A 23,360-nucleotide genomic window follows, 5' to 3' on the forward strand; every position below is an offset into this window, starting at 1 on the left:
ATTTAAGTAGTGGAGCAAACCAATGAGTGAGGTATTAAAAGATAAGACACCGATACAATTACACACTGGGACCGATTCCAATGTACCTGCAAGTCTGAAAGATTGGTAGTGTACCCCTCTTCTGATGAATGCGTAAAGTGTCTGGCATTACACCAACGACTCAAAACCATAATACAAGGGACTGATCGCAACACACAGCAATCACCCACAACTACTGCACCCCTTCCTCACACCCTCAAATTTGAAACAATTCATTAAGGTTGTGGCAGTATTTTTGGTAGTAATGGCCGAAAATACAGACATTCCCGCCACTGAGTGAATCACATTTCTATGCAGGCCGGCATGCTTTTGCAGCGTCTTTACGCCACACCCTCCGCGGTCCCCATCCATGACTATCTCAGAGTAGGAGTGGGATATGGGCACACACAAATGGTATGTTGCATTGTGGCAATGACCACATGCACTGGTCGTCATCAGAAAAGGACCCATCTGGGAGGCAATGTGAGATCCAGGGTGAGCGGGAAGGTAAACATTAGCCCACAGTTTACATTTCGATACAGAGCTTTACTTTAGTATAAGCGCCCCAACTGCTAAACCAGGCAAAATAAACAAATATCACTGCAGGATATTTCACTGGTAACACCTTTTAATAGGTCATAGTAACTGTACAATTAATTATATTCTTCCTGAGAATAATTTATATCCCCCAACAAACTACAGGGAGCATTTTTATAACAGAACAAGTGTGCAATGGAAAATGAAATGTGTGTGTTGAGTAACAAAAAAGCACCGCTTTGCTTTTTACTCGAAGGAAAGACATATATAGATGGGTTAGGAAACTACAGACATTTTAAAATATTCAGCATGGCTTTAATCTTTGTTTATAAATTATATAAAAATGGGAACACGTGTTGTCACAGAAGTTCATTTTCTAAAATTGGCGCTGGGCTGCACGGATACGAAGCACCAACTCTGCTCCAGGAGGAAATAACAACTATCTGTGCAAAACCGCCTGGCGTGGAAAGATGATCGGGGACAGGGGGGTTTCCATCCTGTTCGAGAGTTAGTATCCCATGAACTGCTTCACAATCCACATGAAAGGTAAAAGATGAAAAAACCTTTAGTTTTTAAATGAATTAAGTCTTGAAAATATAGCTTTTTATGTTCTTTCTCTGTAAATCGTGATTAGCATATTGCGACGTAACTGTTGTGTAGAAATAGAAAAATTCCAGTCTTGACAGTTTGTTGTACTGCGAGTGGGTGAGAATTCTCGGCCCTTGGGTGTCCCCGAATTCTCCGCGCCCCAATACTTTTCCTGTCTGCTGCCCAGAGAAATCCGGCGCTGCCATTTCCCCAGTTTCACCGCAGTGGGCCTCATGCGTTCTCGATGCTTGTGTGAAAACAGAACCGTTCCCAAGGATCCATATGGGACTTTGTACAACCGTTACTCTTCCACATGCCGCCTTGGGGGTCTCAGACCGTCTGAATCACCCCGGAACTCTATAACGGGAGGAGTATGAACAAGCTGCTTCTCACGGCTGCCGGAGAAGTTGCGCCCAGAAATCCAGGCTTTAATGGGGTCATAATCCTCGCTGCTGGTGGGAGGTCGGGTCTCATCCTCAATGAATGTGCTTCCTTAAAAGATTCAAAGGGCAGCCCCAACTGTTTTAATGTGGTCTCGAATGCCCAATCATTTTTAATCTGGCTTGGTCAATTACGTCCAGCAGGTTTTTAGCGTCCACCGCCAGAGCATGAGCGGCAGTAAGCATTTGCTTCTTGTATTCCTGCTGGAGGCTCGTCATGACGTATTGCTGCGCTAGTTTCATCTTGTTGATCAGTTCCGCCAAGTCAGAGTTCAACAGCTTTTGCGCCATCTCAATCTGGAAGAGAAACGTTTCAGTGAGTAACGGCACATCAAAAGGGCTTATGATCTGAAGACGCTAAGAGTACAGTTTTCTGGTAGAACCCGCCCACCCGGTGCAAGGCACACACGGGGCATTAATCACATGTTGCACTTCGCGCCCCCTCTAGACTCATCTAGTACCACACTCTCAATCGACTGAGATGTCTAATTATGTTATAATGTGTACCAGTGTGGCCAAACACATACAGTAGGCTTGTACAAGGAATTCTTCATTAGCACATGTTTTGAGTCTTCCAGAGACATTTGCAAGGCTATTCAGCAAGTGAGTTGGCCTATTTTTATCACACTTGGAATATTAAATCACTTAATCATCTTTATACCCAGTATACATTTGAAATAAGTCAGTCTTAACAATTTCCCTATATATGTTTGAATTAAATGCTGGTGGTTTCGAATTGCAGTTTATTTCAAACACTGAAGGAATTGCCAGTGGCAGCTTCGAGAACACTTACCGACTTGTAAACACGTTTTAAATAGCCCCAAATATGAGCTCTACGGGTGGCTGATGGGCGATGCCATGTACACTGCTGACCTGAATGGTGTCAACACCTGTTCCACAGGATCATTAATAGAGCCAAGGGGTCACTGCAGGAGTTTTTCTTCAACAATGAGAGCCACTGGCTGCAGTTACAACATATGAATAGTGGACCTGACTATAGGAAACATGTCTCAGCTCAGAAGCACATTGATGCAATCCTGAAATTAACTAATTCACAAGTAGTATCTGTTTTTCAATAATTTCTTGCCTCTTTTTCCATCATTCTAGCCTTTTTACTTTTTTATTTTTCTACTTTTTAATAATGTTCTTTCCTTTTTTAGTTGTCACCTTATCCATCTTTCTCACCTTCCTTTCCATCTGAACCCTCCGCGTCCTTCCATCTGCCAATTATTCTTGTCTCACATCTAGACGTAGCTTTCTAGTTTTCTAGTTTCTGGACTAATTCCATCTATCCATTTTTTATTTTACTCTCATTGTATTTCTTTCATATTTCTTCTCAGCCTTTTTTCATTCTCCCTTTCCTTCCTGCTTTCAAATGATAAATAACACTAACTCGACCACTTTCAAGCTTCTTCCAGTTATCAGCGCAACTATTTGGTGGATGATGGATCAATCTTGTGTCCAAAAAGGAAGACCAACCTTACTTGCTGTCGCTAAACACTATGGCCTGAGGATACACCACGTAGCTCTTTGCACGACTCGCATCAACTTATTTTCACTCTTCCAACCAGAAAGAAGGATGGAATGATTACGCCGGAAGAACGCCCAATAGTTCACACTGCAGCATGACCCTTTCCTATTTGTTATCATGCCTCTTTTCAGCCAGCCTCAGGGGATGTGGAAATGGGCGCTCCTTGTGGTGAAGTAGGTCCACAGCTAAGCCAGCAACTAGTATATCACTAGTCGTTCTCTACTGAAACCAAGTTCAGAAGCACCACTGTGGGAAGACCTGTATAAAAAGAACACACCCTCAAAGGTCCCAGCTGTGTGTTGCTTTGACTACATATAAAAGGGAGTTATAGTGTCATTTAATACCAGAGCATTTCATTCAAAGCCTTTCCTCCCATAAACAATACTCATCATTTACCCAAAAGTCTATAAACTAAATATTATTTAAATCATAAATGGGTGAGTGAGGGAGAACTAATACAAGAGGAGAAATAGGAAAGGATTGTGTTGCAGTCTGAACTCTTAAACTTCCAGTCCAGGTTGGAGGCATGGAAAGACTTTGCTGTCAGTCATTGAAATGCCTCATGTGGTATTCCCGAGTTCACTTCACAACATTTAGTGGCAGCAAGTAAAGCGGGTCTTCCTTCACTGAAATAGCATTGGCAAAGATTCCAGTTGGATTTTTCCGGTGTTCTAGTGCACCAACCATTAGAAAACAATACAATTAAAAACTGGAATAGAATAAACTTAGTGGATCTTGTACCGTCAGTTGAAAAAAGAAAAAATAGCAACGAGGATAAGACAGAAGGATAGAATTAAAGAAGGGACACCTGGATGATAGAAAGAACAATGCAAAGAATGAGAGGAAGAAAGTGTGCGAAAGAAAGAAAATTGAGAAAGGGAAATAAAGGGAGGGAAAGAAAGAGCAGTAAAGGAGAGCAGGAAAGAAGAAAAGGAAAGAGAAAGAACGTAAAAGAACTTAAGGCATAGAAAGAAAACAAGACAGAGAAAATCAATAAAATAAGAACGAAGGATAAGAGGAAGGAAAGATGGAGAATAAGAGTCAAAATACTGAAAACCTGTGAACCTGCCATTTCTGCCTACCAGAGTTAAATAGTGTTTCCCATAGTCAAGCCCATTGCGGATATATTATAAAGGATGTTATAGGCTCTCGTAGTAGAAGAAAAAGTCCTGCAATGATTTGTTCAGTCTATTGTTGATGCTGTGTAACAGAAATCAACCGTAGGGCTATTTTGTGGGTCCATTTTACTCGTTTGATAGTGTCCTGTATCACTACAAAACATCGAAGACAATTACTGCGAGGTCGAAAACCTCGAAGGGGGGAGGTGGGAGGAGGGGTTGGGTTATTTATTAATGTGGGGGATGTGTGGAGGGTTACAGGGCCCCGCCCCCGCTTTTAAAATAGAAAATAATTGTTGTCTTACATTCGAGGTGTTCAACCGTTGATGTTTTAATGTAGATGCATATCCTCTAAAGTGCCACTGCTAATGACTTCAATGTTTTAAAATAATAAAAAATCATGACCGCTCCGCTTTTCGCATTATGTAATTCAGTAAAGAGAATGCACTTACATTCATCAACATTTGCTTTCAAAACGTTAGCACTCAAATGAGGGGTTGCACACAAAAACGGTCAGTCATTCGCCAGATATATTTCATAAGGTGCATAGCTAATACCGATATAGCACTATTATAATGTACAAATAAGAAAAGGCAGAGTGTGGTGTATGCCGCAACAAGCCTATCCGTAGTTGGGAAAACCCCTGGAAATACTGCAACTGCTTTTAGTTTTTGTGGGATGTTAGGAACGCCAAAGGGAAACATTGCAAATCAATAAATGGACATCCTAAAACATGCATTCTATCGAGAAAGAGGCGGCACATTTTCACACTTTTGGGATCATTCGGAAGGCTGAAATATATAGACTTTATATAAAGCGTGAGAAATGAGGCACACAGGAGAAGCACGTGTTATATGCTGAAGCCTCTGGCTGAATTTACTGACCGGCCTATTCTCCAGTTGCAAATAAACCTGCCTGGTGTGGCAGTGTTATCACAAAAGGTTAGATTTCTACTTCTAGGATCCCCCCACCCACAGACATCTACTAATATTCTAGGAAAGAGTAAACAATCTGAAGCAAAGGAGCTAGAAGTTACTAAATGTCCAACGGCTGCGGCCGCCACCCTGGAACTTGATGGTCTGGCTTGTCTTCGCTGGTCAGACATCACATGGTACACAAAGAGGTGTTCCCGTGTATGAAATTAGTTAACTTTGTAAGTACAATTTATGCTATTTAGATGTTGCTTAAGTGGTTATTTAATCACATATTTTTACAGATCTATGGTACCTGTATATATATTTTAACATAAGACCTGTTAGTAATCAGGGTCTCATTGATCTCAAAATCGAAAAAAAGAAAAGAAAAAGTAAATCGAGTGTACAACACATTTTTATTTTATTTTTTTAGTGCAAAAGAAAATTGACATTCATGAAATAGACATTCCGGCTTAATATAGCGCCGATAAATCAAAAAGTCATACAAAGCTACATAAAATAGAGCAACTTGCTATTATTTCAACAATTAAACAGTGACTGTGAAAAAATCTAAATGTACATTTGAACATAATCCTATGGGGAATAGCTGGCAACAGAGAAAATATTGTTGTGAGGAAACACAAACAGTAAGTATGAAAACAGTTTCAACATGAAATGGAAAATCACATCCAAAGTAATTTGAAACAATATTAGTCCCAAAAGGGATCTATGTCTTTGCAAAACAGAAAATACAGCTGAATTGGCTGACTGTCCCAGGCTAATCAGTGAAGTTAAGCCACCATCATGTGCCTATTGACGCAAGAAAAACCAATTGAAACTTCTTGTGGACATCAATACATCATTATAAACATGACTCCTCTACATCAGCCTTAAACTGGTATCTTCTAACCAGGACTTTTTGGAATGATTTATTCATGTTTATAATGATGTATTGATGTCCACAACAAGTTGCAATTGGTTTTCGTACTGTTTGTGTTTCCTCACAACAATTTTCTCTGTTGCCAGCTATTCCCCATATGATTATGTTCAAATGTACATTTAGATTTTTTCACAATCACTGTTTAATTGTTGAAATAATAGCAAGTTGCTCTATTTTATGTAGCTTCGTATTACTTTTTGATTTATCTGCGCTATATTAGGCCGGAATGTCTATTTCATGAATCTCAGCCAATATTCTTTTGCACTAAAAAAATAATAAAATAATTTGTTGTACAATCTATTTACTTTTTCTTTTCTTTTTTCAATTTTGGCATCATTGAGACCCTGAATACTCTCAGAGCTTTTGTTACAATATATATATACAGGTACCAAAGATCTGTACAAATATGTGATTAAATCACCACTTAAGGCAACATCTAAATAGCATAAGTGTTACTTACAAAGTTAACTTATTTCATACACGGGAACACCTTTTTTGTGTACTCTAGCTTGCTCCATTTTTGTTGCCGTTGTTGTGGAGTTCCTCTTTGTTTTACAGGCAACATCACATGGTGGCAAGTGGCTCCTTGTTTCTATACATAGCCTGTAGTTCAGCCTGCTCCCCTTGGCTTGTTTTATTCTCTGTTCTATACTTTAACAAAAGCCACTTGCCCCTAGGAAACCAATCCTCGTCTATTGCTATGGGCTGCTGTGCCCTCAATCCCCATCTTTATCTATGATTTACAGTGGTCCGGAACAGTTTCAAAAAGTAGTGGTCAGACTACTCTGAGTTTCTAATGCAGCTGGGACCCAAAGCTATAATGAAGAACTTCTATTTGAAGACAGCTTCCTTTTCTTGCCCCTCGTTGGGTAGGCAAAGAGGATGACGGTTACACTGCCCCGATGAAGGCGACGATGCTGTCAGCTGGCGGTAAAAGGAGGCAAAGGGACTTGTGATGCAAAGGACATCGGGAGAGGCAGGGGTGGCTGTGCCGATAGATGGGGTTCGAGCTTCTTCAGGACCAGGGGTGAAAGAAAGCATGGACTGAGAACCTGGGAAGAGGCAAAGGAGCCTATTGGCTGTACTCAAAGCCAAAGAAATCAGAGTGTGTATAAAAGGGTGCACTAATCAGCAGGCAGCACAGAAATGCTAAGTAGCTGCTGAGCTAAATGGCATTTTGTTGGCCCTAACGCTGTTTTACAATGACACTAATATCTGTATGTTATTTGGTCATAACAAATGCTGGAAGCTCTGAATTTACACACATGACAGATTAGAAACAAGTTCATTCACATAAAGCCAGAATATCCTTTAAGCTAGTGGACGTGTTGCGCACCTTCTCATAACTAGATCTCTCTCACACACACCGGCAAACACACACTATTGGATTTAGGGAGCAAGGCCAAATCTGAACGCCATTGTGATGATGTCTCTGCAGCCCTTGAGCATTGGGGCAGGCTGCACAGCTTTAATCCCTCACATTCAAAGGCTGCACCTGTGATGATCAGAGCAGTTCGACAAGCAAAGAAGAGATGAGGGAAAGGATTGAGCGGTACCTCTCGATGAGCGCTTGCAGGCAGCACGGGAATGGTTTCATCTACAGTCGCCAGTAGCGTTCTTAGTGCTAAACCAACACCCTACGTGAAAAAACGAGAGACAGAATTTACAAACAAATCCATCAATATCTAAGCAGCAAATGAGCAATCTTACAACAAAGAGACATATTACAGTATTTCTAAAACTGTAGACTGATGTAGTCAGTCCATGGGTACAAACAATATTACTCGCGCCTACACACTTCCATAAAACTGACATCCCTCTGCACACAGGAAGATGTACTCAAATGTACGTGTTAGTTTGAACGACACGCTTCATGCTAGAAATGTGCGCTTCATCGGGCCATGCCGCAGACCAGCTGCATGGCTTCAACACTCTGCTGGGATGGGTTGACATCTATGTATGTTACACTATAGAAGGATATCGCATGTGAATGAACACTACTTACCTTGCAGGGATCATGCACTGCAATATCATTCATGTTTAGGATTGATTGTGTATGTGCCAACTGCAAAGAACACTCTTAAAATCATGTGCACTTTGACCGCTGAGTGAGCATTTAAAGTGACACTTGTAAGTGACTCCGATCAAGCAATTCCACTAAGTCAGTGTCTTGTCTGGGATGCCCAAGGGAAGCCCTTATTTATGTATTTTTATGGCAAGTTATAATCTGGATGATGAACCTTTGTATAACACCCCTCTCTTAGAATCCCCCTTGACCCCACTGAGCCAGGAAGTAGGCTTGTTTTGCAAATTTAAAAGGTTTATTTGAAAAATTAAACAATATATATCTATATCACACTTCTATAAATAAATTGATAATGGATAGTACACTTGTGAATATGAGCAGTAATCACCAAGAGGTAATCCTACAGTAGCACAGTTCTTGGTTACTTATGAATAGGAACAGAAGAATAAGGTGGGAAAGAATACTTTATATGGTTCAAGGAAACGCAATGATGAATGAAATGCATTACAGAAAATAACTTTATATGGCTTCAACAAAAGACAATGTAGTCACTTTTCCTTGACAATTTACTCCCCCCCCCTTATGCAATATAAGGAGATAGAAAGAAGACACACAGTTCTCAGGAATGCAATCAAATATAATTCAGTTCCCCCCTAGCAATCTTAGAGGAAAACAGGTATGAGTTTTAACACAGGCAAGATACTTTGATGTGGTTGCAATTAAGTGAAAGATATGCTAAAAAGGCTTTTAATTCCCTATAGGGGATTCAGGGTGGGTGATATCTAGTTTATATTAGTTCAGGCTCACTTTAGCAATGCTCTATGAGTAACTAGCAGGTTAAAACGAATTTTAGCAAAGGAAAGCAAGGAGCTGCTGATTTTTACACGTGGCTGAAATTGTGCAAAATCGCGGCAAATTTAATTGCGTGCGTCGAGCGTAATTCCGGAGGCCCTATAAGGAGTAGCAAGTCGGTTCTAGGTTTGTTGGAAAGCCTAGAATCTTAGCTTTAAGATAAAAGATATAATATATATATATATATATATATATATAATATGAGATAAATTTCGCTCATAGCCCAAACGGTTCCGGAGATACGGACGATTTTGTGAAGGTAGTTTTTCGGATTTGAAATTTAAAAGTTCAAAATGACAGGTGACAGTTTTCAGCTTTAAAAATGACAGAATGACACGATTCTAGGAGGCAGTTCTAATAGGCTAAAATAGTTTGGATTAGATTATTTTAAACTAAGAGATTGGTTTTGTACAGTGAGTACTCGCACCATATTTTTTAAATAAGCCGTCAAGGTCTGGTCAGGTTGGACGGGACTTCCGGCGGGTGGTTCTGAAGTCCCGGCTATCTGGGTCAGCTCTGCTCTCTGGGTCTGTCAAGCACCGGTTCTGCTCACAACGGTCTGGTTTGTGGTTCTCTCTGGTTCCGGATACAGTACTGCTTTCTGGGTACTGCTACAGGTTCTTGCAAAAGTTCTTGGCAAAAAATTCAAACAGCTCGCCCAGCTGTTGAATAGTTTGGTTGGTTTTGAGGCCTGCTGAAGAGGATTCAGCTTGTGGATTCAGGCCTTTCTGCTACACATTCTGGAGTTAATTTCTGCTACAGGTTCTGGAGATTGATGGATTTGAAGTCTGGATCTCTGGATGTGAAGTCTGAAGTCTCCGGCAAAGCATCCCGCAAGAAAGTGGAAAGTGAATGTCCCCACCTGTCCTGCACTGTCTGCTTTTATGTGTTTAGAAAGTGGGTGTGTGCGTGGCATAACTGAGCCTGCCCCTCTCTACTTGTCATTGGCCCAATTCTCCCCTCTCCCATGATTGGGGGAAGGAAATGGATTGTCATCATGATGAGGTCTGTTTATGGGTCAGAGGATCCTCCCCTGATCAATTTGCCCACAAATCTATATTTGATTCAAATACATATTTCCCAGATACACAAGTGGTTGACATTACATGTACATATTACAGATGAATTAAGACCGGTCTCTGTTCAAGCCCCATGTTCCTGCGAGCTGGGATTCATAAATGACAACATTTTGCGCTTTTTGGTCGGTTTACCAATATCGGACATTTACCAAAAATTACACAAATGTGCGCAAGGAGTATGGACATTAATTGATGAAGTGTCAGATTTTTAACATGCAGTCATTTGGAGTAAGACCCTATTTTCCGCTAGCAACACCCCAGAATACACCAAAGGGTCCTAACACCTCTTAAAACGTGCACAGAAAAATCACAAGAATAATGATATTACTTATATAATTCTGACAAGTCCGTACTATGAATTATCCATCTTTTTTTAAAATTATGCTCTGTCCCAAAGGGGTGTGGTTTCCCCCAAACACATGGTGGAGTTTCTGGTTTGTCCACTTCCCCCAAGCTCAGCTTGCCCTCACAGGCACTGCCCCTCCCAGTTTCTCACAAGAGGAAGCCACTTTACGGCCCCCCCAATATAACATTTGCCCGAGTCCAGGACAGGGCTTTGTTCAGTTTCCTGTAGTGCCCAGGTGCCACTCCCCTAATTCAATCAGAGAGGTGTCATCTCCTTTTGGCAGGGGCAGCAGGATGCAGCCAGGCCTGGGAAGAGTTGTTGAGCCTGTTCAACTCCTGTCTGGGGTAGTTGTCAGGCAGAATTCAGCTAAATGTCACTTTAGTTCCCATTTTTCTACATTCAACCCAAACTTACAATTTTTACACATACAGCTAGAACACTGATTCTAAGTTCAAAACTATGACATTTAAACAATTGCAACCTATGTGACACTCACAAGCAGGTCACTCTTTTATTCTAAACATTTCGATTTTAGTGGCTTTACCCCCAAATTCACTTAAGCTGCTGACATCCCCAGCTATTTTTTGTATATATACATTAAATAATTACTTCCTTCAAGTCATTTCAGAATATAGTTTTACATTGTATCCACCTCTTAGCAAGTCTTTCCTTGGCCTGGTTTGGGTTCATTTGTTCAGTTTTACACAAAAGTCTGGTGGTTTTAAAACGCAGACTTTCTGATAGTGGTGAGCACCAGTATTGCATCCCTTTTGACATTAATGAAATGAATTCCCCACAATTCTGGGTTGCTTTTGGCAATCAGCATTGCCATTCCCAATGGTTTCAGGCTACTGTGTGTGTAGCCCAATGGTGGTTTTAGGCAGTGCCCTCCTGTGCTCACAACATAGGCAAAAATGGGTGGCAGCCTATTCTTCATGTTTTCCCTGTGCACTCTCTGGGGAGTTCTGGCCATCATGTTTTCAATGCCAGTACTGCACAGTTTTATGGTAGGGCTTGGCTGCATGGGTAAAAACATCCCACACACTGCACACAACGTCTACGCAGACTATTCTTGGGCTTTTCACAAAATTGATGAAACAAGGTGTCGGTCTGTAAGGAAAAATGCAACCTTCACACATTAAGAGAATAAGGACCTGAGCTAAGCTCTACAGAGCAATGCCTTCCAGGAGAGAAAGCAGGCAGCCCCACTGGAATGTTCTATTCTGAGTTCAATATCCACATCGCTGATCATTTATTTAGTGTGTATTAATCCGTGGGATTGAGGGCCGGGATGCCCATGAGTTGCGTCAAGTGCTCACCAAAGGTGATCCAGGCAATGGCCCAGCCACACGGTTCTAGGTCTTATTTTTGCTTTTTGTAGGTCGCCTAACAAAAACATCGATTTCTTTTCGGCCGATTTCAGACGGCCTACAAAAAGTGAAAAGACTACGTTGCTTTGCCCTCTCCTCAACCCTCTCAGGCGGGATTTCTTCAAAATGGGCGGTTCAATCCCCAAACCCCACTACATCAGCCCCTACCCCCTCCCTCCCCATCTAAGGCCCCTCTGTATCAAAACACACACAAACAGAAACACACACATTCACTTGCCCGTTCTACCCCAACGCCGCATCCGGCACCTGGTGTGCCTGTCGGCACCTGCGCGCCCTCGTGTGCGGGAGGGGCGTGACAGAAGGGAATAGTTTCTTACCTGTAACTCCATTTCTCCAGCATTGGTATCTTTCATGGATTCACATGCTTAGAATATTCCCCGTCGTCAGACCGGGACCCCTCGGTACACATATATAGCCTTTTCCTATAGGAAAACTTCCGACACTTTTGTGTCCTATCTACGTCCTTTTAGGACCCGCCTACGCATGCTCCGTAGGCCGTCCCAGTATAAGAGGCCCGCCCCCGCGGCTCCCTTCAGATTTCGGCCCCTCCAAAGTAGGAAGGGTTAAACTTATCAATCAAATACATTGCATTCCGGGGAGGTTGGCGGGCGCATGTGAATCCATGAAAGATACCAATGCTGGAGAAATGGAGTTACAGGTAAGAAACTATTCCCTTCTCCAGCATTGGATCTTTCATGGATTCACATGCTTAGAATAGATTGTATAGCAGGAACACCTGAGACGGCGGTGAGACTGTAATGTAATATACCCTCACCATACTACACAATGCATATGTACAGTAGGAATAAGTTAACTCATATAACCTTACCCACATAAAGTATACTGTCATCAAAAAGGTAGAAAACAGATTCTCCACAGCGTGGAGCTTACCTTACTGAAACAGATGGCGCAGGACAGCTCTTCCCATCTGCACCTCGTCCGCCTGCTGCCTGGCAAGGCAGTAGTGGCGGGTAAACGTGTGGGGCACTGACCATGCCGCAGCTTGGCATATGTCCGTCAGCGGAATTCCTGCCCATAGAGCTGCTGAGGAGGACATTGATCTTGTAGAATGGGCTCTAGGATGTCCTTGCAGTGGCCTTCCGGCCTTGGAGTGACAAAACGCAATCGTCGATGAGACCCATTGAGCCAATCAGTGTTTAGAGATTGCTTTTCCTCTCGTCGACGGACCATATGCGATGAACAGTTGTCGAGTAGACCTGAGTTCCTGTGTACGATGCAGGTAAAATTTCAGAACCCTCTTAACGTCCAGGGTATGAAGAGCTTTTTCTGCTGTCGATGATGGTGTGGCGAAGAAAGTAGGGAGAACAATGGACGAGTGTTTGTGATACACTGTCGGAACCTTTGGGACGAACGTAGGATTAGTTGCCAGGACCACTGTCCTTAGGTATGGCGGGTCTACGACCAGCGCTTGCAGTTCCGAGATTCTCCTAGCTGATGTGATAGCAATCAAGAATTCCAACTTCCACGAAATGAATTTTATGTCGGACGTGGCCATAGGCTCAAAAGGCGGTTTCATTAAGCCTGCCAACACTGTGTTGAGACTCCAAGTTGGGGGGAAACGTTTTACCGGGGGAAAAACTCGAAATAAACCCCTCATGAAGTGTTTTACAAGTCTGTCGCTAAATAGAGGAGACGACTGCCTCTTCCTCGTGAACCTTGAGATGGCCGTCAGGTGCACCTTTATCAATGTGAAGGATAACCCCCTCTCCGCCAAGAGGAGCAGGTAAGGTAGAACTTGTTCCGGCGTCACCAACAACGGTTGTAGGCCTTGTTGTCCTCTACACCATTCACAGAACCTCCGCCACTTATAGGAGTAAGATTTGTTTGTAGAAGGGGCTCGAGCCGCCTGCAGAATGTTTTGACAATCCTCCGAAACGTCTAAAGCACCGAACTCTGAAAAGTCAGAAGCCAGGCTGCAAGGTTGAGACTGTTTGGGTCGTGATGCCACACCATGCCTTTGTCCTGGGATAGTAGGTTTGGGACTCTCGGAAACGCTATGGGATGTTCCAGCGACAGGTGAAGCAGGTCGGAGAACCACGGTTGCCTTGGCCAGTATGGTGCAACTAGAATTACCCGGCAATTGTATCTGCGTATCCACTGTATTGTCCTCCTTATGAGGAGGAACGGGGGAAAAGCATAAAGGAACATGTCCTTCCATGGGAAGGAGAATGCCTCCCCCATGGAACCCTCTTGAGGCCATCTGCTTGTGAATTGCATTTCTTGTCGTCTTTGGTCGCGAAGGCGTCCAGAGGGGGGTGACCCCATTTCTCGAACACTTTCATCAGGTGAACTGTGTCCATTTCCCACTCGTGTATCTGGGCCATGCTTCTGCTGAGGGAGTCTGCTTGGGAGTTCCTCACTCCTGGGAGGTGGTGAGCCACAATGGAAATGTCGTCCTTTAATGCCCAATGCCATGTTTTCTGGGCTTCTATGGAAAGAGTTCTTGATCGCGTCCCTCCTTGTTTCCTCAGATAAAACATGGCCGTTGTATTGTCGGTCAGTACTCGTACTCGCGAACCCTTGATGTGTGGTAGGAATGCCTTCAAGGCCCATCGTACTGCTCTGAGCTCTAACACGTTTATGTGTAGGAGTGACTCCGTTGGAGACCAGCGACCTTGCGTTTGGAGAGTACCCATGTGAGCTCCCCATCCGGTTAGGGACGCATCCGTGACTATGGTTCGCAGAAACTCCGGTTCCTGTAGGGGTACACCGTTGCTCAGATTGTGGAAACTCTGCCACCACTGAAGGGTCTGAAGCAGCTTGTCGTTGTCGATGGTTATCTTGTCTGACCACGATCCTTGAGCCTGCGTCCATCGGTCCGCGAGGATTTCCTGGACTGGCCTCATGAATAGGCGACAGTTTTCCACCAGATGGATGCAGGATGCCATGGCCCCTAGGACCGAAACGTATTTTCTCACTGAGAGCCTGGTGTTTCGCCGTAGTCGGCTCGCTTGCTGATTGAGTCTTGAGGTTCTGTCGAGAGACGGTTTCACTAGCCCTAACTGGGTCTCAAACCGTGCCTCCTGCAGAGTGAGCATCTTGAATTTTAGGCTCTTTAAAGACTTGTTGAGAATGCGCAAGTCTAAAATGGGACGCCATTTGCCGTTTGGCTTTTTTACGACGAAATATCTCGAGTAGACCCCTTGACCTCTCTGTGATGTTGGAACTAATTCTATCACGCCCTTCGCTAACATGAGTGTTAACTCTTGTTGCAGTATCTTCAGATGGGAATGAGCAGTGAACGCAGGTGGAATGTCCGGACGGCTGTGTTTGAATTGTAGAGTGTGTCCGTTTCTTATAGTGTCCAGCACCCATTGATCCGTCGTTATTCGTTCCCATTCGTCGACATATGCTGACACTCTTCCCCCCCAGAACAGTGCGTTGTATGTCACTGCTGATCTTTATTTTGCTTGTCTCTCGACGACGACGGATATGATGGTCTTTTCCTGGACGTCTGGAAATCACAGCGTCGGTTTGCCGTTTGGGAAGCACGTCTGTATCCCTGGGAGGGGTAAGCCGATCTGCCAAAGGATCTGTCTCCAGACGCAGAGAATCTGGAATTACCTGAAGCTCCTCTAAAGGGACGAAAAGACTTGTAGCTGCGGCCACTCTGGAGGGCACCCAATGAACGTGCCGTGTCCGAGCCCTCCTTCATTCCCTTTAGGGCTTCGTCCACCTTCTCCCCGAAAAGAAGGTCTCCCTCAAAGGGCATATCTAAAACTTTGTATTGTACCTCTGGCCTGAGGTAGGTACACTTAAGCCATGACTGTCGTCGTAATACGACCCCATTATTGACTTGCTTGAAGCCTGACTCAGCGAGGTCCACCGCGATGTTTATTGCGTGATTTGAGGCTTCCTCACCCTCTCGGACAAGTAACATTGCTGCTTTCCTATGCTCTTCCGGAAGATGATCAAGCAACGGAGCTAGCCTGTGCCACATCTCCCTGTCGTATCTGGCTACAATTGCCAGAGAGTTTGCGGCCTTTACTGTGGTTGCACCCACGGATAGCACTTTTTTGCCAAAGGCATCCTGGCGTCTCGCCTCGTTTTCAGGTGGAGTCGTGCACTTGTGCTGGGCCTTCGCCTTCCTCGCCGCTGCCGCCGACACCACAGAGTCTGGCGTTGGTTGGGAGGATAAACACTTGAGGGTAGACTCTGGAGCCTTAAACTTTTTCTCGAGGCGTCCTTTCACTGCCGGCTCTGAAAAAGGGTGACGCATTGTCTGCAACCCCTCCTTCCACACGTGGTCTAGTATTGGTATTGAGAACACAGACCTCCTTCTCTTACCCATGTGGTCGAACAAAAAAACAGTCCTTTTTCTGTTCTTCCTGGGATAAACCAAATTCTTTGCACGCCTTCTCCATCATAGAATGGAATGATGCAATGTCGTCCGGAGGGGACGGGTGAGCTGGGCTTCTAGGGGTTTCCAACTCCACCTCTGACTCCCAGGTTGGATCCCTGGAGGGGGATGATGAGATATCCGACATGGCTCCCCTGTCAGACTCCGAATCTGGCAGCTCATCTTCCTCTTGTGCCAGTGCTGAGATTGGCGTGGTAGGTGCGTCGGTGGACGGGACGGGCCCGGCTCGTCGACGGGTGACTGTGGCAGGTTTGCCTGAGGTAGTCTCTGGTCCAACGACTGTAGCAAGGACTGAAGCGTGGACAGAATTTCTAACGACAAAACAGATTGAGGATTGAGGAGAGGGGCAGATGCCGGTATACCGGATCCCCTCGTCGACGACTTGTCAGCCACTTGTAGCCCTAGGTCTGCTGGGCCAGCTATTCTCTCGTTCACGTCTTCCGAGGACAGCGACACAGCCTGTTCTTGCAGTAAAGTATCCGGGGGGATCGGATCAAAAACTTCAGGCCTCCTGTAGAACCCCCGTCGACGAGGCCATCGTCGCCGCCGTTGTCGGTGGGACGGTGGATGCCACCTGCGTTAGTGGCAGGGTGGAGGCCGATGACTAGACCGCCGTCGACGACGGTGACTTAGCAGGTGGTTTAGGCGGTCCCGCCTTTTCCACACTTGGCCTGCTTTTACTCGACTCTCGACTCGTGGTCGATCTACGATTATCGCCCGAGGAGGATTTCCTTTCCTTTTCATGCTTTTTTGATGAAGATGATTTCTTTGACGAGGAGTCTGAGTGACTCCCAGATGACTCTTTTTCCGGTCGAGATTTCTTCGTCAGTGGTTCCGACAAGGTAGCGCGGCGTGATGTTTTCGCCGATTGTGTGGAGCCTACCTCCGAAGGGGGGTATGCCCCCGCTCCATCATTCAGCCATGCCACCAGCCGTCGACTCCGGTCTTTGAGGGTTTTTTGAGAAAACCCTTTGCATATGTTGCAGTTATCCGCCGAATGATGAGGGTGGAGGCAATATATACAATCCATATGCCCGTCCCCCTCGTCAACTTTTTTCAAGCCGCACGTCGCGCATGGACGGAACAGCGCTTTTCCTGACATGGAGGACATTTTCTCTAACTCCAACTCCAGGTATACAACCTTGTACAAAATAGTAAGACAACGCGAGGAGATCCCACTACTTTGGAGACGGTTGAAATCTGAAGGGGAGCCGCGGGGGCGGGCCTCTTATACTGGGACGGCCTACGGAGCATGCGTAGGCGGGTCCTAAAAGGACGTAGATAGGACACAAAAGTGTCGGAAGTTTTCCTATAGGAAAAGGCTATATATGTGTAGCGAGGGGTCCCAGGCTGACGACGGGGAATATTCTAAGCATGTGAATCCATGAAAGATCCAATGCTGGAGAAAGAACGCTCTGTGCCAGCACAGAGCGGTCTTTCTAAATCAGTCTTTTTTAAATGTTTTTTTTAAAACAATTTTTTAAATTTAAGACCCATCCACACTTGTCCCATTGATCGTTCATTATACGGCCGGAGAGCGAAGCTGTGTAATAAGCAACCATGGCCAGGCTGATTGCTCTCAGCACCAGCAGATTGATGTGTCCTCCGTGGAAAAACTGGATGTCCTGGGGCAAGAGAATCTGCACAGACCGTGCTTGTGGCCATTGTTCTTACTGAACAGACTGCAATATCCAGATTGCAATATCTGTTTGGAGTCTTCCTTGCCATCCCTTATATGGGTCTCAAAGCTGTCACGCATCTCACATTCAGGAATGTGCTCGGACGCCATGACCGACCACAGGCTGAAGGAGAACTTGGCCAGGGCACATAAAGTGTCACACACCGGAGACTAAAATGGAACAGCCAAAAATCTTGCTTTCCCTGTCAGGGGGCCAAGATGCAAAGGAAGTGGTCTTAAAGTTTGTCATAATGGCCTGGACTACCAAACCCTCTGGTGAAGTGTTAGGAAAGATTTTCTTTTTGCACCATTCCCTCCATAGACTGCTATGGCGCAGTTGTCGAAGTGTACGAAAACAAGTAGTGGAGCTATGTTCCGTACTGGTCTGCACCGCTCCCCGCAAACCCCATCGCCACACACACGCGACCTCTTGCCGTGCTTCTTTTTCATGTCCTTTTGGACTGGGGTCCATCCGGGGTACTCCAATGGATCCGCTTATCACCTTTTTCCTTGTGGAGGAAGGTAAAGAGTTTGACCTCTCGTTCACGAAGCGCCACCGGGTGCATCAATTGACTTGATGCGCTATCCTGTGTGTTGTGGTCTTCACCAAGACAGTAAAAGATTCGAAACTTGGCATCCGCAATCTACGCGGAGTTTGAAACCCGAGGACTTTGGCATATTCAGCATTGTGTCGAAAACCAAAGCGCAAGATGCCAAAGAAGTTGAGAAAATCTAACCCGTTTTAAGAGTGGTGCTCCTAAAAGTGAACAGAGTGTGCAGATAAAAACATTCGATGTCACGGTGCTGTTCCTATATTACATGTATACACAGGCGTGACATGTCTGGTGCGTGGAGTGTTGTGGAGTCGGGCAGAGCTGCTGCCGGTGCACTTTTAGCCCTCGAAGAGCAGCTGCACTGGGAGATAATCATCACAGATCATGAATACAATTTTAATACTTTGGGAAAAGAAAATGAAGAATAATATAACCTATTTTTCAAAAATAGATAAAACTGTAAACATCACAGAGAAAAGAAACCAAACACCCCCAATGATCTTGTAGGATGGGACAATAGAGAACTATGAAATGTTATTTTAAAATCACTGGATGGTACGATGCATGGGATAGGAGGAAACCAAGCTTGTTTCTTGATAAAAAAAACAAAAAACAAAAAAAAAATCGTTCACCTCTTGTCACTAGTTCTGTGAAACAAAGCTGAAGAAAGCCTTTGAACCATGCTTGGCACAACTATTAAGGAACACTGTCGTGTCTTACTCATTGCCATCCTCTAATGCCACTCAATGTCATATACAGGGTGTCTGTGCCATCTTGTTTTCATGAGACAGTAGAGTGCAGTCACACTTTCAACATACAGACACCTCGCTGCAACTGAATCCTGTCCAGACAATCTGGCTCACCAAATGCAACCAGATAGAATACACACTACGAAGGGAAAGATAAAAAGCTGTACATGAATCATAATCACTGACAATACTTCTGGTCACAGTCTATTTTGATTTGATCATGCTACCAACAGGCACCCCCCATCCCCTCCCCCGCACGTGTATTGGACCACAAATACACCTAGATATATGTTGCTCTTGTAGGTCCTTAGTAGCAAGGTGAAGTTTGATTTCATGTGCATGGTGAGCAAGGGTCCCAGTTATGGCTAAAGATCCCACTTAGGGAGAATACCCATGGATACCAAAAAGTGATGGAGGGAAATCACAGATGTAATCATGAGCCCATCATGTCCATGCGCGTCATTAATCAAGGTGACCAGGCATACGCCCCGCCACCAACGGGTACAGTCCAAGGCCACTCTGCACGGGAACAAAGGAAAATGCAAATATATTGTGCTCATCAGCCAAGGGCAGCTTAAGACCCTATAGACAGTGATCATGAGGCCCATGTCTGAGAATACCCACTCATGGCGACTCACTATCAATACAAACCATTTAAAGATGGAAAGCTTTGAATTAATCATGACTACTGGGAATTCGCTTTTTGCCCCCCCCTCTCTGAACCCTCCTAATCTGTGTCACGACTGCAGGAGCAGCAGTCACCACGTGCTAAATAACAATTGAACAGAGGGATGTGGGGAGAAGTCCTGAGTGGTTATGATTAATTCGAAACTTGGCAGATAAGCAAAAGCAAAGACTTACCTTCACCATCGGCACATACTCCTCTGGAGGCGCCGGCTGGATTCTACTGGACATTTCTATCACTGCCTTCACCAACCCGGTCACATTCTCGTACACTTTGTCGTTGGTCCGATCCAAGTTTGCAGTAGGTGGCGGGCTTATTTCCTGGGGCTGAAGCTAAAAGGACAAACAAGACAGAACCATATTGTATTTCTTGTTTTCCACTAGATGGCGCTGTTCAGCATCAATTAAAACGCTACACAGTAAAACACACACAATTAACGGGGGTGGAGGGTTAAGACTGCAGAAAACAGACTGAAAAGAAGAGGTTGTGGATATCATTTAAAGGTGGGACGTCTACGAAAATCCAAATATGTTTTACTTGCTTTTATTAATGGTGTGATAATTTCGATTTCCACAGCCACAAGTTAACCAAAATAAATACACGAATGCCCAAAAATGCGGCCAAAACTGCAACAATGTAGTCTTTAAAATAAAGTTAATATTTTTAAAATATTTTAAGAATAATGACATACTTTACAGATTCGAATCCAGGGTATACTGTAATATTAAAGAACGTACTAAAGCCACAAGTATGTTAGTAGGTAAGTCCCTCTATTAAGTTATAAAGTACATCAGATCAAAGCACCCTTACCATGTAAGAGGAAGTCAGATACAACTTTAAAAGGCCTTCAAATTCGATCCCTGAATTTCTAGACACCACCTTGTATGAGCAATTACTTTGCCTTTAATATGGCGTTAAACACCCGTTCCAAGGGCTGGAACGGGGATAACAGCCCGGACGTTACTACCCGTTCCACCCCTTGGAATGAGTGCTTAACGCCATTAAATTAAGCCCGTCCCAACCCATGGGTCGGGTGCTAAAGTATGTTTGCTCTGTGAATGGGTTGCTTCATGGCGTGGCGTTCATGGAACGAAAAGACTGGACAAAGAGGGCCGCCATGTAAAGGCAAGGCAGCGCTCCGTACAGAGCCACTCTTCCCTTTCCATTGTGGTCTTACGCATGCAGAGGAAGCAGCGGCAGACCAGAATGCGGCGCCTTCGCAATGAGGGGAGGGGGGATTAGTTAAAAAGCCGTCCGATGGTGGTGGGGAAGCGTACATCTGGTGGCTTGGAAGATGCATGTCGCGTCCCTAGCCACCCGATTAGCACCATTGGCGGGGAGCCAGCCAATGATAGCAAAGATAAACTGAGTTATAAAAACACAGTCAAGAGCAGTTTAAGTCAAAGCGATGCCTTATGACAGAAAATGAAAAATGAGGAATTGAAGGGTGGTCTTAGTGGAACGGTTAGGAGGGTGAAAGCAGGTAGTTCTATGAAGGAAGAAGGGCTTTTACACTAAGAAGGTCGAAGTGTCTGTGATGGTGTGGAGGTAGAGCAGACGGCGGTCAAGGCTTAGCAAGAAATCGGGGCTTCGGGGAGGGGAGGTCGGAAAGAAAGACACGCGAGTGAAATCATGACGTTACTATCACATATGTTTAACAGTCTTGAAACTGCACTTTAGTCATTCTGGTGCATTTTCGATTCTTAAATTATTAGTTAGTGGGAACATAATTTCGACATTTACAAATGTATCTGAAAGGCAACGGCCGCTTTCACGAACATCGTCACAGGCCCTGTCAGAGAAGTTGACAAGTTGGATTCAAACTACTGCTCATAACGGGCTCTCCTCCAGAGTAGAAGCGCGCTGATATTTTAAGCATGGCCGCCCGTCGCTAGGCACCAGCTGTAAGATGGCAGCTTGTGAAGAGCGCTCCTCCTCCTCATGCACTATTATACACCTTAGAGCCGTGCGGCAGCAGCCATCTGTGTGTACAGGAGTGCAGCAATCTTGTATTGACTCTCCTTGGAAGCTGCTGCATAAGGCTTTGAGATGAGGATTGGCAATGGCAGAGACTGGCCCTGCCTTAGGCCGGCCCTGCTTCGGGTGAGTGCCCTCTTACCTCCTCTGGTGCTGCTGCAGTGTACTGCCTCATCAGCTTTGGCAGATGGTCCTGGATGATATCGCCCCTTTACTTCACCTAAAACATTTCTACACTTGTCTAAGGAAGTGAATGTAGGAGAGCCGTTTACTTTGTCATGTATTTACTTCTTCTTACCTTTACTTCATCTGCATCTTTACATTGCCAGGGTGGCAATATATATGGCAAGGTTAGGGTAGGGGTCAAGGAGAAAGTAGAGTGAAGCACATGGGTGAGAAAAAGGGAGGGGGGGGGGGTTACAGGAGTATCCCCCTGTAATGAAGAAGTGAATGTTAGAAGATGTGAAAAGCAAAAGAAGTAAAGGCATGTGGTAAAAGGAATGTATAGGGCCGTGAATGCAGGAGTAAAGAGGGCCCCACACTCTGCTCCAACCGTGATGGATTAACTCACAACAACCATTAGTCATGTAAGGCTCAAGTGCGTGACCAGCGGGAGACTCCAATGACATTCAGGCTTCAAAGCCTGACCACCATGAGTTATCAAGCCCTGCCATCCACTCTTGGTTCTTGAGGAATTTGCAGCTACTGCTCACCCTTTGGGAAACTCCCCTGGGGTACTCACTCCAAAAGGATATTTTACTCACCCATCAAGATAGCAATCATCGAGCAGAGGCCATTAAAATGGCAAACCTTGCACTTTGCAAATGTGGCCTAGCATATCACAACATTACTGCAGATACTTGAATGTGCACACAATGCAGGCCATCTCTGGCAGAACCCAGGTCAGTACTGTGAACTACCAATAAGACCATGCTGTGTTCACCAGACAAGTGACTGTCAGAAGGTGTGCACCAGCCACCATTTCTCTAGATCTTTTGATCCAAAGGATGGGTAGGAGGAGAGGAGGATGAGGAGTAGGAAGAGGTTACCTATAAAGTCAAGAACCGCAGGATGTAATGAGGATACTTTCAAACAAGACCTCACTAAGTAGCACAATACTCATTCGGAGAGCGACTGGGAGGTGAGATGAATTCACTATACTGGTTAAGTTGGGAAAGGGTCAACAGGAAAGAGACAGGGCTCGATCTTGTTCATGATCCGTTGAATTTATGCACTGAGTGTTCATGTGGAGGGGTGGAGTGGCTTGGGTTGGAAATAATATCGCCATACATTTCGAGTGAGCCTATCTGTTGAATGCAATTCATAAGGTTGACAGTATAAACAGGGTATATTATTCAGTGCCAGGAAACCTCTATGGTGCAAAAGGCGTCATATAAAGGCCTATTTCAATGCAGGCTGATCTGAATCTCGAGGGAAATAAAATATTCCAAGCAAGTACAGAGGTGCAAGGAATAAGGATTGCTGTGGACATTGCCAGGATCATTGTAGGAGCTTGCCCGCCTATCACAACAGCGCCAAAACACAAGGGCAGAGAC

General features: G+C 44.7%; 1 protein-coding gene across 22 annotated transcripts in view; it reads right to left on the minus strand.

Moving 5' to 3' along the window:
* Window positions 1-628: 628 nt before the first annotated feature.
* PTK2 (protein tyrosine kinase 2) overlaps window positions 629-23,360 on the minus strand; it is a 1,463,565-nt gene continuing 1,440,833 nt past the window's right edge. For all 22 annotated transcript variants that reach the window (XM_069621702.1, XM_069621703.1, XM_069621697.1 and 19 more), the window contains 3 exons: window positions 20,004-20,159; window positions 7,643-7,723; window positions 629-1,880 (listed from right to left, as the gene is read on the minus strand). In XM_069621702.1, the coding sequence (XP_069477803.1) occupies window positions 1,668-1,880; window positions 7,643-7,723; window positions 20,004-20,159 (450 nt within the window). In that variant the 3' untranslated portion in view covers window positions 629-1,667. The remainder of the gene's footprint in view (window positions 1,881-7,642; window positions 7,724-20,003; window positions 20,160-23,360) is intronic.

This window comes from Ambystoma mexicanum, chromosome 5q, assembly GCF_040938575.1.
Source record: "Ambystoma mexicanum isolate Mex_15411 chromosome 5q, UKY_AmexF1_1, whole genome shotgun sequence".
Classification (NCBI taxonomy): domain Eukaryota; kingdom Metazoa; phylum Chordata; class Amphibia; order Caudata; family Ambystomatidae; genus Ambystoma; species Ambystoma mexicanum.